Consider the following 16,369-nt stretch of genomic DNA (forward strand, 5'->3'; position numbering starts at 1 on the left):
CCAAGGGGGGAAAACCGTGATGGGGTGGGGATGGTGGTGTGCTGAATTGGGCGATTGGGATTGACATGTATACACTGATGTGTATAAAAATGATGACTGATTAAAAAAAAAAAGAAAAAAGAAAAATACATGTATTTAAAAGAAAATTTGAAGGCAAATCAGATTAAAATAGGAGAATAGAGGCTGCTGAGTATTTTTAAATGAGTGGTCAGTTGAAGTTACAGGGTGATTAATGATTGATAAAAGAACCAAGCATATAAATATTTTGCATTTCAAATAACTGTCATATGGACAGGGAGCAGTGTTTTACTTTACTGCATTATTTTTGCAAGACATTGGTTCTAGCAAGGAAAACAGAATATTATGTTTCCCATCTGCTGGGATGTGGTAACAACATTGATGACAATAATGCTTCTTTTAAATGATATTTGTTATAATAGGAATTGACCTACTATATGTAATTTGATAATATCTGTTTATCCCATTTTAGCAGAGGGATATGTTGTCCAAAAGAACATCTATGCCTGGGAGTCTCTAGGGATGGGGAAGTATCTGATAGCCCTTGCCATCTCAGGACCTGTGTACCTCATCCTGCTTTTCCTCATTGAAACCAGTGTCTTGTGGGAACTGAAAGCCAAGTTTTCTGGCTTCAACAGGAAGCAAAAATTGGTGAGTGGGTCCAAGTGTAAGTCTCCAATTACAGGTCAAGGGGCTGGCTCCATAGCTTCCTTCCTACAACCTGCAGTGGCCCTGATTCTCAGCATCCGAGGTCTTGGAGACCATATAATCCACCCGTAGGGTAGAGAGGTAACGGCCATCCCTGGGATCCCCTGTTGAGGGAAGAGCATTGGCTTGGCCCCTGTAACCCTGGCCAGCCGAGTAGAAACAAGACCCTGGATTTCCTAAAACTAGTCAGCTTGGAACACCTCTTCGCCTCAGTCATTCAGGAGCCACATAGGAGAAAGGGCTGTTGTGTCAGCTCTTGCCCCGAATATCTTCCAAAGGCAAAGCCCCTTCCCCTACCCCCCAGGACAAAGGAAATTCTGTAGAAAATGGGATTTGTTATATCTTGACATCTCCAGGCTTCAGGTCTTTTTATTTTCCTTAAAAGCCAATGCCGGGCTTCCCTGGTGGTGCAGTGGTTGAGAATCTGCCTGCCAATGCAGGGGATACGGGTTCGAGCCCTGGCCTGGGAGGATCCCACATGCCGCGGAGCAACTGGGCCCATGAGCCACAACTACTGAGCCTGCGCGTCTGGAGCCTGTGCTCCGCAACAAGAGAGGCCGCGATAGTGAGAGGCCCGCGCACCGCGATGAGGAGTGGCCCCCACTTGCCGCAACTAGAGAAAGCCCTTGCACAGAAACACAGACCCAACACAGCCATAAATAAATAAATAAATAAATAAATAAATAAATAAATAAATAAACCCAAAGTTTAAAAAAAACAAAAAAACACTATGCTTTAAAAAAAGCAAACCTACTCTCAAAGATAAACTCAAATCTCCACCAAAAAAAAAAAAACCAATGCTCCGTAAAGTTTCCTTGTCCACCATATCACGGTCATGTCAGCATGCATTCAGTCTTGCCTGTGGCTGACCCTGAGAACGGGTGTGCGTGCAGGAACTGAGCACGGCCGGGGCGACTTCAAGGCCTTCCCAGGGAGGACCAAGTCCCTGTGGGCCCCTTGACCTCTACCTACTACCCTCGCAAAAGCACTTACACCTGCCATCCTTGTCTCAGGAAAGCAGGTAGTTTTGCACAGTGCGGAGTCCACGCCTGGAGACCAAGATGTGGAAGAAGAAGAGAAAATGATCGAGACCTTTTTGGAAAATTTTTGTAAGAAAAATCCACTGGTTCTTAAAGGAGTGTCTAAGGTAAAGTTCGACATGGCTTCGAAAGCAAAGACCATTACTCTTGGGGGCCCTTTGCATAAGAAAGCAGCCACCATGGCTCCAGGACCTGCCTGCTGGCTTGGAGTACAGTAGTACCCCTTTACCAGCAGGTTTGCTTTCTGAGGTTTCAGCTAACTGCAGTCAATTGTGGTCCAAAAATATTAAATGGAAAATTCCAGAAATATCAAAGTTTTAAATTATGCGCCGTTCTGAGTAGTGGGACTGACTCTGGAGCCGTCCCGCTCCCTCCCTTTGTCCAGCTTATCCACCGTTTAATCACTTAGTTGCCAGTTCAGTTATCCGATCAACTGTTGCACTATCACAGTGCTTGTGTTCAAGTAATTGTTATTTCATTTAATAATGATCCCAAAGCGCAAGAGTAGTGATGCTGGCAATTCGGATATTCTCTTACTGTGCTTAATTTTTTTTGTTTGTTTGTTTGTTTTTTTAAAAATTTATTTTATTTTTTTATTTTTGGCTGCATTGGTTCTTCGTTGCTGTGCACAGGCTTTCTCTAGTTGCAGGGGGCGAGGGATACTCTCCGTTGCAGTGCGCGGGCTTCTCATTGTGAGGGTTTCTCTTTGTTGCGGAGTACGGTCTCTAGGCACACAGGCTTCAGTAGTTGTGGCACTCGGGCTCAGTAGTTGTGGCTCGCGGGCTCTAGAGCACAGGCTCAGTAGTTGTGGCGCTCGGGCTTAGTTGCTCCGTGGCATGTGGGATCTTCCCAGACCAGGGCTCAAACCCGTGTCCCCCCTGCATTGGCAGGCGGATTCTTAACCACTGCGCCACCAAGGAAGTCCCTGTGCTTAATTTATAAGTTAAACTTTGTCATAGGTATGTATGTATAGGAAAAAATATAGTATATATAGGGTTCTGTGCTATCCACCGTTTCACGCACCCACTGTGGGTCTTGGACCATATCCCCTGTGGATAAGGGGGGACTACTGTACTGGCAAAGGATTCAGGTGAGTTTTGGTGGAGAAAGACTCAGAGAGAGGTTTCCTCTGTGAACAGATCACATTTGAGTTCGTTTGTGTGCCCAGAGACTGAAGTTATCACCTCAGCCTTCCATTGTCTCTTCTGGGGTCCCCTGGAAGACAGGAAGGCCTGAGATGGGAGGGGCACCAGAACCATGAACCCCAAGAAGCCTTGAAGGTTGGACATGGTTGAGTCTCTCCTCAATCTAGAAAACAGTTTGTGGAGGAGCCAAGGTGGGGGAATAGGTTCTGAAAGCTCAGACCAAGCCTGTTAGTCTTCCTGAGAGCCCCAGCGGGAATTGTGTTGAGACATCCTTCAAATATCCAGGAGATAGATAGATATATATAGATATATATATATATAGATATATATATAGATATATATATATATATATATATATACACACACACACACACACACACACACACACACACGCACACATATGGAGAGAGAGGGAGAGAGACAGAGAGACAGACAGAAAGAGAGAGTTGTTTCCCTATAGTTCCTGGTGGTTAAAAAAACAAACAAAAAAAAAACCAGCCCCAAAACCAATTGAGGCAACGTCAAAGGGGTTTTCTTTGCTTCAAGGACAGAGGGAAGAGGCTTATCTTAGAGAACTAGGGTCTCAGTTTGCAGGGACAGGAGGAGAGAAAACCTCACTAGACCTGCTGGGAGCAGCAGCTGGGAGGAGAAGGCAGATTCAAGCCTGGCTACACTGGAGCCCCTAGGCCCTGAGGGCAGCTCAACCTGTCCCAGAACTGGTATGCAACAGTTAACTCCAGACTGCTCACTCCAGGCCTCCTCACTGTGTGTCTTCTGTCTTGTGTATCTCAGGTCTATGCCAAGAAGTTACCCCCACTGGCTGTGAACAAGGTTTCCTTCACTGTTCAAGCAGAAGAATGCTTTGGCCTTCTTGGCCTCAATGGAGCTGGGAAAACTTCCATTTTCAAAATGCTGACTGGGGAAGAGCCTATCACCTCTGGGGATGCCTTTGTCAACGGCCTCAGCATCAGATCTGACTTGGGGAAGGTAGGCTGTGACCTGAGACGAGGGAGGCATGAACCTGGAGATGGTGTGGGTGTATCAGGAAGAGGGGGGCACTGAAATACACCTAGGGGTGTTACACAGGGTTGGGGAAAGGGAACTGGAATGGAATTGATCTTTGAAAATTCCAGGTATCAGGTTTATCTCTGACTCCCAAATCCATAGCTCCATCCTAGACCTCTTCTCTGAGCTTTAGATCATATATCAAGCTGCTTACTCAACATTGCCTCTAAAATGTCCCTGAAACGCAAGGCACCTGAAGCCCAATGGACCCCCAAAGCCATCAGCTGTCCCCACACACCCCCAACCTCTTCTTCCCCCTCCCCCTGTGCTTCCTGTGGGAGTGGCACACATCTACAGCTGTCCAAGGCACCACTCAAGACGTCTAGTCGGCGACCTTAGTCCATGGATGCTCCCTTCCAAACAGCCCTGGAATCTGTTCTCCCTGGCCCCATGCCCATTGCACTCACCAAGTCAAGCCTACTCCTAACTTTGAGTCAGCTTCCTTGCCTTCTCTGCAAAATTTCTTTTTTTTTAAAAATTAATTTATTTAATTTATTTATTTTTGGCTGCAGTGGGTCTTCATTGCTGTGCACGGGCTTTCTCTAGTTGCAGCGAGCAGGGACTACTCTTTGTTGCGGTGCAGGGGCTTCTCATTGCGGTGGCTTCTCTTGTTGCAGAGCACGGGCTCTAGAGCACAGGCTCAGTAGTTCTGCAGCATTTCTTAATGCAGGCCTTTTTCTCCTTCAAATTCTCGCCTTCCTTTGTTTACTTCTATAGCTTCCCCTCTCGTCTGGCTCTTCTCTATCACTGACACTTCTTTCTTAGACCCACTTGGTAGATCTTCTTCATCTAGCCCGTTAGACTGTGGTGCTCCTCAGGACTGCAACATCAGCCCACTGGCTTTCTCCTTCTACACACTGTCCCCGCCTGATCTCATTCCTTACGCTGACTCCCATTATCTTCTGTCAGCTGACATCTCCCAAGTAGCCGCATCCTCAGCCCAATCCCAGTCCTGTGTTTCAGACCTACTTATATACATGCCTTCTAGACAGCCTTACTCAGACTTTCTCCCATTTTAAACTCAAATTTAATATATAACCCTCAAACCTGAACTTTTTTAAAAAATTTTCTTTATTTTTATAAATTTATTTATTTATTTATTTATTTTTGGCTGCATTGGGTCTTCATTGCTGCGCGGACTTTCTCTAGTTGCGGTGAGCAGGGGCTACTCTTTGTTTTGGTGCGCAGGCTCCTTCTCATTGCCGTGGCTTCTCCTGTTGCGGAGCACCGGCTCTAGGCACACACACGGGCTCAGTAGTTGTGGCTCATGGGCTCTAGAGTGCAGGCTCAGCAGTTGTGGCCCACGGGCTTAGTTGCTCTGCGGCATGTGTGATCTTCCTGGACCAGGGCTCAAACCCATGTCCCCTGCATTGGCAGGTGGATTCTCAACCACTGTGCCACCAGGGAAGCCCCCTGACATTCTTATTGAAGTCTACTTCAATTATTGGCACCAATTCAATGAAACAATTTTTGAATGCCTAGTATATGCCAGCAATTGTGCTAGGCCGAGTGATTCTCACTTGCAAGGAGCTCATGGTCATGTGAACCAGCCATTTCCATGCAGTGAGGTAAGTGTAATGACAGAGGTGGTGGTCAGTGTACAGTGGATTCAATGACAGGCATATGAGGAGACCGAACTACAGAGGCCTAATCAAAGTTGCACTGTTCACAGCATGAACCATACTAGCACCGAGGAGTTTATCAAACCAGCTTTACTGTGCCCTGTACTCTCTAAAATAAAGTTTAGAGAGAAAACAGAAGAACTGACACAGGCTAGTGTGTCAGAATCCACACTCTTAATTACCAGTCTCTATCAACCTTGTGGTATACATAGCCTGGTTGAACAATCATAACCAGTATAAGTCTCTCATGGCTATGAAACATTTGATATTAATTTTAATTTTTTGTTATTTTAATAATTATGGACAAGTCTTTTGGTAATGGCAAATCAGGTAACTCTAATCCCCTTCCTGATGATCATTAGTAACTAGAAAAACAGGACCAAAGTTTTAAAACGTGTCTTCAAAGGATTCAGAGAGCTAACAAGACAGTGAAGACTTACGAGCCAAGAGGTAGGAGGGGACAGAGGCCCAGGGAGATGGCCAATTCCAGGCTGGGTTGCTGAGAGCTGAGTGTTGCTCTTGGTGTTGAAGTGGCAGGCACTGGAGTTCAGGATGAGCCCTCTGGGGCAGGGGGAGGCCTGGTGAAAGCATCCTTTCTTTGAGTTGGGACCCCAAAGGGCTGCATCCTAAGTGCAGGGATGAACTATACTTAGACAAGTTCACACAAGGATTGCAAAACAACTTGGACTCTTATCAGTCCCTGAAATGGAATTGATGTGACCCTAAATCACCAGTGCTCCCAGGCACCTGGGAGGAGCAAATGTAAAGAGAAGTCTGGTGGAAGATGCCATCATCATAGGCCTCATATGATTTCTACAATTTTGCCAGTGCAATGTTTGGTGTACATTAAAAAAATAACCAGGCACATGTACCTAAAAGACAACTCCCCCCACAAAAATAATTTAGAATGAAGCACTGAGAGTCAACAGGGTAGAAAATATACGAAAGAAGGTAAGAGACATTGTGGTATACCTTCAAGACAGCCCGTAAAAACCCCCTCCTGATATTTACAACCTTGACTAGTCCCCTCCCAGATTGTACCAGGGTTGGTCTGTGTGACTGACAGAATACTGTAGAAGAGATGGCATGTCACTTCTGAGATTGGGTTATGAAAGACACTGCAGCTTATGTTTTGAGTACACTCTCCCCTTCACATCACTCACTCTGAGGGAAGCTAGCAGCCATGTCATGAAGACACTCAGGGGACTTCCCTGGTGGTCCAGTGGTTAAGAATCTGCCTTGTGCCACAACTACTGAGCCCGTGCCACAACTATGGAGAGAAGCCCGCACACCGCAAGGAAAGATCCCACGTGCTGCAACTAAGACCTGACACAGCCGAAAAATAAAATAAATAAATATTTAAAGAAAAAAAAAGACACTCAGGCAGCCCTCTGGATTATAAAAAATAGTCAATAGAGGACAATAAGTGTGAGAGAAAAAGGAACATAGAACACATGGGACAAGTAGGTAGCCCTAATAAGATGGTAGATTTAAATCCAAATATATTAATAATTGCATTATATATAAATGGACTAAAGACTCCAATTAAAAGATTAAGATTATTAGAGAAGATAGGTTAAACACAGAGTTACCATATGACCCAGCAATTTCACTCCTAGGTATATATCCAAGAGAACTGAAAAGTTACATTCACACAAAAATTTGTACATGAATGTTCATAGCAGCATTTTTCACAGTAGCCAAAAGGTGGAATCAGCCCAAATGTCCACCAACAAACAGATGAATGGATAAACAAAATGTGATCTATCCATGCAGTAGGATATTATTCAACCATAAAAAGGGGACTTCCCTGGTGGTGCAGTGGTTAAGAATCTGCCTGCCAAGGCAGGGGACACGGGTTCGAGCCCTGGTCCAGGAAGATCCCACATGCCATGGAGCAACTAAGCCCATGTGCCACAACTACTGAGCCTGCACTCTAGAGCCCACGAGCCACAACTACTGAGCCTGTGTGCCACAAATACTGAAGCCCCCATGCCTAGAGCCCGTGCTCCACAACAAGAGAAGCCACCACAATGAGAAGCCCACACACCATAACAAAGAGTAGCCCCCGCTTGCCACAGCTAGAGAAAGCTTGTGCACAGCAATGAAGACTCAACACAGCCAAAAATAAATTAATTAATTAAAAAAAAAAACCATAAAAATGAATGAAGCACTGACACACGCTACAATATGGATGGACCTTAAATACATGATGCTAAGTGAAAGAAGCAAGTCACGAAAGGCCACAGATTGTGTGATTCTGTTTGTATGGAATATCCAGAACAGGCAAATCTATGGAGACAGTAAGTAGACTAGTGGGGAAAGGCGGCAGTAACTGTTCATGGATTTGAGGTTGTTCTGCGGAGGAATGAGGAAATGCTGTAAGTTTGATTGTGATCATGGACCACCACTGTGACTACATTAAAAACCATTGAACTGAACACATCTGATGGGTGATTGTGGTAAATGGATGAATTGTATGGTATGCGAATTATATCTCAATAAGCTGTTGTAAAAAAGAAGGAAGGAATGAACAAATGAACAAACAAAGGAATAAAAGACAAAACAAGACAGGGCAAGGGCAGATGGTCGTGGAGAGACCCTCCCACTGGCCTTATTGTCATCAATCATCCATCCAACAGACATTTACTGAAGCTCATAGACAAGAAAGTATGAACCTACTCCATAAACTCAAATGATAAGAAGTGTTACATTTCTTTGTATTATTTAAAATCAAGTGGCATCTGCCTATAAGACCTTCATCCTGCCTGGCTGGCAAGAAATTGGATTTCAGTCTCCCTGGAACCCATCTGCACATCACCTCCTGGCAATTTGTGAAAATTCATAGTTGGAAATATAGAATTTAAATATAGTTAAACCTGCTCCTCCACTTCTCCATTTTCTCCTAGAAATCTCACATGGATTAATCTCATCAGCAAACTCTAACAGAGGTACATCTTTGCTCTCTTCCTTTGTGAGCCTTCTGCTTACCACCCTTTATCTGTACAAATATATTTAAGCATTCTTTCACATTTCCTAAAATACATTCTTACCAGAATCTGCTAGTATTCTAAAAATCAGCAGTGACTTCTGAGAGTCCACATGCGTTTCTGTCAGAGTTACTCACTCAGAATCATTCAGCTCCACTGTGGGATTGTCATTGGTCCATGGTGCCACCATGCTCTGAGCAGGGCTCCTTGGCCATCCCAGATGAGCCACCATGGCAACAGGCTTACTGCAAACTCAGGTGTGTAAGAAACATCACATTTCTTCATTTTCTTTGCATCAAATAATAACATTTTCAAGCCTTCTATCCCAAAATTTGTTCATGAAATAGAAAGCCTATATAGACCAAAACTGGAGGTAAAATTGAAATAATGATTAAAGATCTACCCCTTCTTAAAAGAGTCTAGGCTAAAAGGGATTGATGGGCAAGTATACCAACCACCACCAAACAGTTATTTCCTTCTTGTATATCCACTTCAGAAGCATAGGAGAGAAGACAGAGTGCTACCCAATCTTAAGTGAAAAACCAGACAAAGACAGTATCCAACATGAGCCATAGGCCAATTTCATACAGGAACATAAATACCCTAAATAAGATATTAACAATACAAATTCAGCAGTATATTGAAAGGAAAAAAATTACAATCATGAGGTTTATTCCAGAAATGTAAGGTTTAACAGTAGGAAATCCACCAATGTAAAGCACTACCTTCACAGATGAAAGGAGAAAAATATTTATCAATAGAAGCTGAAAAAGCAATTGATAAAAACTCAGTACCCACTCATGATTTTTTTTTAATTTTAGCAAACTGTCTTGAGAAAAAAGAACAGAGCTGGAGGGCTTCCCTGGTGGTGCAGTGGTTGAGAGTCCACCTGCCAATGCAGGGGACACGGGTTCAATCCCTGGTCCAGGAAGATCCCACATGCCACAGAGCAACTAAGCCCGTGCGCCACAATTACTGAGCCTGCGCTCTAGAGCCCGTAGGCCACAACTACTGAGCCTGCGTGCCGCAACTACTGAAGCCCACGTGCCTAGAGCCCATGCTCTGCACCAAGAGAAGCCACCGCAATGGGAAGCCCACACACCGCAATGAAGAGTAGCCCCCGCTCACAGCAACTATAGAAAGCCCACATGCAGCAACGAAGATCCAATGCAGCCAAAAATAAATAAATAAAAAATAAATAAATTTATATATTAAAAAAAAAAAGAACAGAGCTGGAGGTATCATGTTCCCTGACTTCAGACTATACTACAAAGCTCCAATAATCAAAACTGTATGGTACTGGCCTAAAAACAGACACATAGATCAATGGAACAGAATAGAGAGCCCAGAAATAAACCTATGCACTTATGGTCAACTAATCTACAACAAAGGAGGCAAGAATACATAACAGAGGAAAAAACAGTCTCTTCAATAAGGTGCTGGAAAAACTGTAAAAGAATGTGTAAAAGAGTGAAATTAGAACATTTTCAGATACAAACTACTATATATAAAATAGATAAATAACAATGTCCTACTGTATAGCATAGGAAACTATATTCAACATCTTGTAATAAACCACAATGGAAAAGAAGATGAAAAAGAATATATATGTATAACTGAATCACTTTGCTGTATACCAGAAACTAACACAAGATTGTAAATCAACTATACTTCAATAAAATACTAAAAAAGAAATTAGAACATTTTCTCACACCATTTACAAAAATAAACTCAAAATGGATTAAAGATAAAATAAAATGTAAGAGCAGAAACCATAAAACTCCTAGAAGAGGGGCTTCCCTGGTGGCGCAGTGGTTGAGAATCTGCCTGCCAATGCAGGGGACACAGGTTCGAGCCCTGGTCTGGGAAGATCCCACGTGCCACGGACCAACTAGGCCCGTGAGCCACGATTGCTGAGCCTGCGCGTCTGGAGCCTGTGCTCCGCAACAAGAGAGGCCGCAATGATGAGAGGCCCGCGCACCGTGATGAAGAGTGGCCCCCACTTGCCACAACTAGAGAAAGCCCTCGCACAGAAACGAAGACCCAACACAGCCATAAATAATTAAATATAAATAAATAAATAAACCCAAAGTATAAAAAAAAAGAAAAATCTCCTAGAAGAGAACATAGAACACTCTTTGACATAAATCATAGCAGTATCTTTTTTGAATCTGTCTCCTACGGCAAGGGAAACAAAAGGAAAAATAAACAAATGGGACCTGATTAAACTTAAAAACTTTTGCCCAGCAGAGGAAGCCATCGACAAAATGAAAAGGCAACCTACTGAATGGGAGAAAATATTTGCAAGTGTTATGACTGATAAGGAGTTAATATCCAAAATATATAAAGAGCTCATACAACTCAATATCAAAAAAACAAACAACCTGATTAAAAAATGGGCAGAAGGGAATTCCCTGGAGGTCCAGTTGTTAGGACTCCGCGTTTTCACTGCCGAGGACGCAGGTTCAGTCCCTGGTTGGGGAACTAAGATACCACAAGCCACGCAGTACAGCCAATACAGGTTTGTATTTACTGACCAAGGAAGATCTTTAAGACATAATGGCGAGTTAAAAAAGCAAGTTGCAGAATGGTAGATAAAGGATGATACTCTTTGTAACACAGTTGGTCCCCTATGGGGAGCACCCAGCCATGCAAAAGTTTGGAAGTGCACCCCCATGTGACTGCACTGCCCGGGGCGTGCCCTGGCAAGAGACTCCAGCAGCCTTACAAAGAAAATCTATTCGTGGGTTACATGTCTAATAGAAAATGTGTTCAAAGGGGAAAAAATAAAGCGTCTTCTGCTGACCATATACTTGGAAGGTGACAAGAGGTAGGGAGCACTGGGCACTGAGGTTTCCTGCCAGGCAGGCAGGAAATAAGCACTCCAGCCCCACATGCACCCTCCAGAACTGGGGTTCACGCCACCAGCAAGTGCTGCATCCAGACTCCTGAACGTCACTGTTGGACCATGGCACCCCATGGCACACGTCTGTTCATGTGGCACACGTGGGGGTGCACAGGGCAGAGGCAGGGTCCAGGCCCCTGCCCAATTGGTAGCTTTCCTTCTGACACACCTACCCCTTGGGCTGTGTTCCAACCCCAGGTGCGGCAGTGGATCGGCTACTGTCCCCATTTTGATGCCCTGCTGGACCACATGACGGGCAAGGAGACACTGGTCATGTATGCCCGGCTCCGGGGCATCCCCGAGCGCCACATCAGTGCCTGTGTGGACCAAATTCTTGATGACTTACTCATGTACATGTACGCCGACAACCTGGTGAAGACCTACAGGTGAGACTTGGAGCTCCCTCGGCCCTTCCCCCTCCGGTAATAAGATGTGTTGTGGTTCTTCTCAGTGCTGAGGGGTAGGGCAAGGCGTGTCAGCTCCATGCTTGGGGTAGTTTTGTGGTCCATGCCACTGCGTGGATTTTTGGGGAGGTGGCCTCCCTCCCCTGTAAGAATGGGTCAATGGCCTGGGCTGCCCCAAGGCGCAGCTTCCTCTTGGCCCCAGGCAGTTATGTGGCTGAGGACGGGCTGCTGCACCATTGGTGTTATTCTTCCTGTCGCTTCACAAAGGGCTTCTGATTTTTGGTAGACTTGCATTTCAAGCACACACTACCTTATCCCGCTCTGTGTGAGGCATCTGAGCTGTTGTTCTGCTGAGAAGCCTGGGGGATTCCTCAGTCTTATGTTGCCAGTGATCCTAACCCAACTCCAGTTAGCTTAAACAAAGCAAGGCCACACATGTCCGGAATCCCAGGCCACCCCTCGAGTTGTGCACAGCGCCCCTGCAGGCTGGCAGCAGTACCCCAATCCCGGGACAGGAAAGTCAGAGGCGGTTAGATGATGTCGCCCTGTCTCTTTCCTCTGTTGACTTCAGTTTCAAGCATGTTTTTGTGTTTCCTTGCATCTTTTGATGATTAAATGAGTTAACACCTGGGATGTTTAGAAGAGTGCCTTGTACATTGTAAATGCTATGTGTTCATTAAATAAAGTTAGCTAAAACGGCCCTATGCTCTTATCCCCCTAACACACATAGAGACCCTCAAAGGAGATTCATGGACCATGTGCTCACCCTGGACCGATCCCTGTGTCCAGGGGAATGGTTTAGATGCTGAGTGGACAGCCAAGTCACAGTGCACCCCTGGGGGAGGGTGGTGGGCCATGTTACTGAATGCCCCACCAGGGGGCGTGAGCACTTTCTTAATAGAGAAGAAAAAAGGGGGGAGGATTGTACTACTGGAAACTTAAGATTGCCAATTACCCAACTTCTCACCCTCTGCCCCAGCAGTGGCAACAAGCGGAAGCTGAGCGCCGGCATTGCCTTGCTTGGAGAGCCCACGGTTATCTTCCTGGACGAGCCGTCCACTGGCATGGACCCCGTGGCCCGGAGCCTGCTCTGGGGCACCGTCGCGAGGGCCCGCAAGTCTGGCAAGGCCATTGTCATCACCTCCCACAGGTAAAGCCAGGACCGGGGCTGTGGGAGGGCTGGGCTGGGAGGGGCTGGGTGGAGAGAAGACCTGTCAGCATCTGGTAAGAGTCTGTGAGGAGAGTCCCCAGGCTCTACCATGTGGGCCACACCCTGAGCATGGGAATCAGGAACAGCCTGATCTGGGCATCAACACCTTCCCATCTGCACAAGACTTTGACGTGGATGGCGGGCATCAGCATCTCCCAGCCTTTTGTCAGGCCTCCACCCCCTCTCCCCAGCATGGAGGACTGTGAGGCCTTGTGCACCCGGCTGGCCATCATGGTGCAGGGTCAGTTCAAGTGCCTGGGCAGCCCACATCACCTCAAGAGCAAGTTTGGCAGTGGCTACTCCCTATGGGCCAAGATCTGGAGTGACAGGCAGCAGGAGGCCCTGGAAGAGTTCAAGGCATTCGTGGACCTGACCTTCCCAGGTACGTGCTGCTGTGCAGAGGTCATCTGTGCGTATATCCATCCCTGACCTCTGGGACGAGGGCCACGATTCCAGGGGCCTGGGCCTCCCTCCCCTGGCCGTCCAGCCCGGCCCTCATGGGGACACTGTGCAGGCAGCGTCCTGGAAGATGAGCACCAAGGGATGGTCCATTACCACCTGCCTGGCAATGACCTCAGCTGGGCGAAGGTGAGCACATACCTGGGCATCAGAGGGAGCACAACTCTGATGTCACCCACTTTCTGGTGTTCTCTCTTTCGGGTAGAAGTCTTATTCAGTGCTGCTGCAACATTCACGTGGATTTCATAGAAAATAAGAATGTTTGAGTTGGAAGGGACCTCGGAGGTCAGCTCCTCCTGCCCCCTCATTTCACAGAGAGGCGAGCAGACCCAGAGAGGGGACACCATATGCCCAGGGTCACACAGCAATCCAGGGACCCAGCTGGGGCCTCTGCCTTCTGGCACCACTCCCAGCCAGGGTCCCTTTCCCTAAAATCACAGAGAGCTCAATTCTGTAGGACTGACTTCTTGAGAGGTGGTCTGGGAGCAGCTGAGAGAGGGATGGGTCTTTGGGGGGCTTTGTAACAACCCCAAAGACCCTTCCTCTTTCCAGCCCCTGTTGCCTCCTCTCCCTTCCCTGTGCCCATCATCTATAGCGGCCTCCTCCTTTCCCACAGGTGTTTGGCATTTTGGAGCAAGCCAAGAAAAAGTACATGTTGGAAGACTACTCAGTCAACCAGATCTCTCTGGAGGACATCTTCCTGAGCTTCACCTGCCCTGTGCCCCCCAACGAAGGGGAAAACAAACAAGCGAAGGCAGAACCAGCAGGCCCCTTGTTACCTTTTCCACCTCCCTCTCCACCTTCTTCCCAACCTCCCTCCCTGACTCCCTTCCAACGTCCCTCCCAGCCTCCCTCTTCACCTCTCACTCCACCTCCCACTCCATCTTCCTCCCAGCCTTTCTCCCACCTTTCCTCCCAGCCTCCCTCCTGGCCTCCCACGCCACCTCCCTTCAGGTCTTCCTCCTGGTCTTCCTCCTGGCCTCCCTCCCAGCCTCCCTCACCACTTCCCTCAAAGGCTGTCTTGCTGTAATAAAGAGTTCCCAGTGCCAGGTTAGCCCAGGTGCACACAGCCTGCCATGGGCTGCAAGGGTTACAGAGGCAACTTGAGGACCCAGTGAGCTCAGCTTGGGGGTGGAGGGGTGGGGGCAGCTCTCTGCCAGATTGAGGCCACTCACCTTAGAGGCCTGATGGAGGACCCAGGTGCATTTCTGTGGAAAAGGATCCCCTCGAGTCCCACCTGGGTGGCTTTCAGCCTCACTGAGACCTGGCCATAGAAGCAGCCTCAGAGGAACAACACCTGCCATGTCCTGTCAGGAGTATGGAGGTCTGGGGGTGACCATGGTTGTAATGATGCTGTACTTCTGAAGGTAGGAGGAGAGAAGAGATTGACAAGTTTGCAAACTTAAGGCACCATTTTTCAATATTTGGATTCGTGGGGCTCCATGCGTTCTCTGCCCTGGCCCATGCGAATGTTAGGGGTGAGCCTGTATGTGGCCCTCCGTCAACCCATGATGTGGACATGATTATTATCCCATTGCCCAGAAGAGTAAGCTGAGACTTAGAGATATCCGGCAACTTTCCATGGTCAACAGATGGTAGAGCCAGCATTCAACTCAGGCAGAAGTTCTCAAAGTGGAGTTTCTGACCAGAAGCATCCACATCATCCAGAAACTTGTTAGAAATGCATATTCTCAGGCCCCACCCCAAACCCACTGAATCAGAAGTCTGGGGGGTGAGGACCAGCAATCTGTGTTAGCAGGTGCTTCTGATGCAGCTCAGGCGTGAGAAGCACTGAGCTAAGCCTGTGAGCTCAGACCATCCGGCCTGAGTGCAGATGGACGTGGCCGTGTACCTTTGTCACGAGGGCTCTCCTCCGAGAAGTGCCCTGCCCAATAGCCTTTCTCCCTGCAGCATGGTCACACCAGCCCCTCTACAAAGCCCCATTCGGCTTCTCCTTTGCAGGTAGTTCTCTCCCTCCCTTCTCAGCTCAGCTCTGGGAAAGTGGTGTCTACCATCCCTGCCTGTACTCCCTACCTCCCCTCACCACTCACCAAAAGTACAGCGTTGTCACATGCCTGGCTGCCACACCCACTCCGTCCATTTTTCCTGTGACTTCTCTGAGGCATCTCAGTGTCCCCTGCCCCCTTCTCCCCACTGCACCAGGCCCCCCATGGCCCCTCATCTGCCTCCTCTGTAGGCTCCTCTTCCTTTCTCTCTGAGTGGGGGATGCCTCAGGCTCCCAGCCTGCTTCACTTTTCCTTACTCTCCCCTCTGCACCCTTCCACCCTTGAATTTCTTTCTCATTCACCCCCAGGCCTTCAACTGCCATCTTATTCCAGTCAGGAACTTGCCTGAGCTCCCCAAAATCTAGACTCTTCCAGTGAGTTCTCTCACCTTCCTGAAGCCCAATGGGAAATGGGCTCTTCTCACACCCTCTGGGAGTGGCTTATCACCCCTCTGGGCCCAGGGGCTCTTACTGCCAGGGCAGTGGGTGGGGGTGAGGGATGGCATGGCTGCAGCAGAGCCAAGAGAAGAACGCCTATTTCCTGAAAAACAAGAAAACTTTACCTCTGAATAAATAAAAGAGTGGTAAGGACATAGGAGCAAGATAGAGGACAACTGAGAGACTGGTCAGGGTGCCGCTTGGACTCCACAGACACGCAGCGTCACAGGGTAGCGAGAGCGTGACTTACTCACTCACTGGTGAAGCTAATGCCACCAAAATCTAACACAGAGAGTGCACCTCTGCCCTGGGGAGACCAGCAACAAAGAAAGTAACAGTGCAGGGGGAGGACAACAAAGT

At 47.4% G+C, this 16,369-nt stretch overlaps 1 protein-coding gene across 1 annotated transcript in view; it reads left to right on the forward strand.

Annotated features, from left to right (window-relative positions):
- LOC132349863 (ATP-binding cassette sub-family A member 17-like) overlaps positions 1-14,673 on the forward strand; it is an 83,718-nt gene extending 69,045 nt beyond the window's left edge. The window contains 7 exon segments of the mRNA XM_059898685.1: positions 491-669; positions 1,745-1,873; positions 3,704-3,898; positions 11,692-11,879; positions 12,877-13,047; positions 13,299-13,489; positions 14,183-14,673. Of these exon segments, the coding sequence (XP_059754668.1) occupies positions 491-669; positions 1,745-1,873; positions 3,704-3,898; positions 11,692-11,879; positions 12,877-13,047; positions 13,299-13,489; positions 14,183-14,673 (1,544 nt within the window).
- Positions 14,674-16,369: the final 1,696 nt, after the last annotated feature.

This window comes from Balaenoptera ricei, chromosome 15 (assembly GCF_028023285.1).
Source record: "Balaenoptera ricei isolate mBalRic1 chromosome 15, mBalRic1.hap2, whole genome shotgun sequence".
NCBI classification, from domain to species: Eukaryota; Metazoa; Chordata; class Mammalia; order Artiodactyla; family Balaenopteridae; genus Balaenoptera; species Balaenoptera ricei.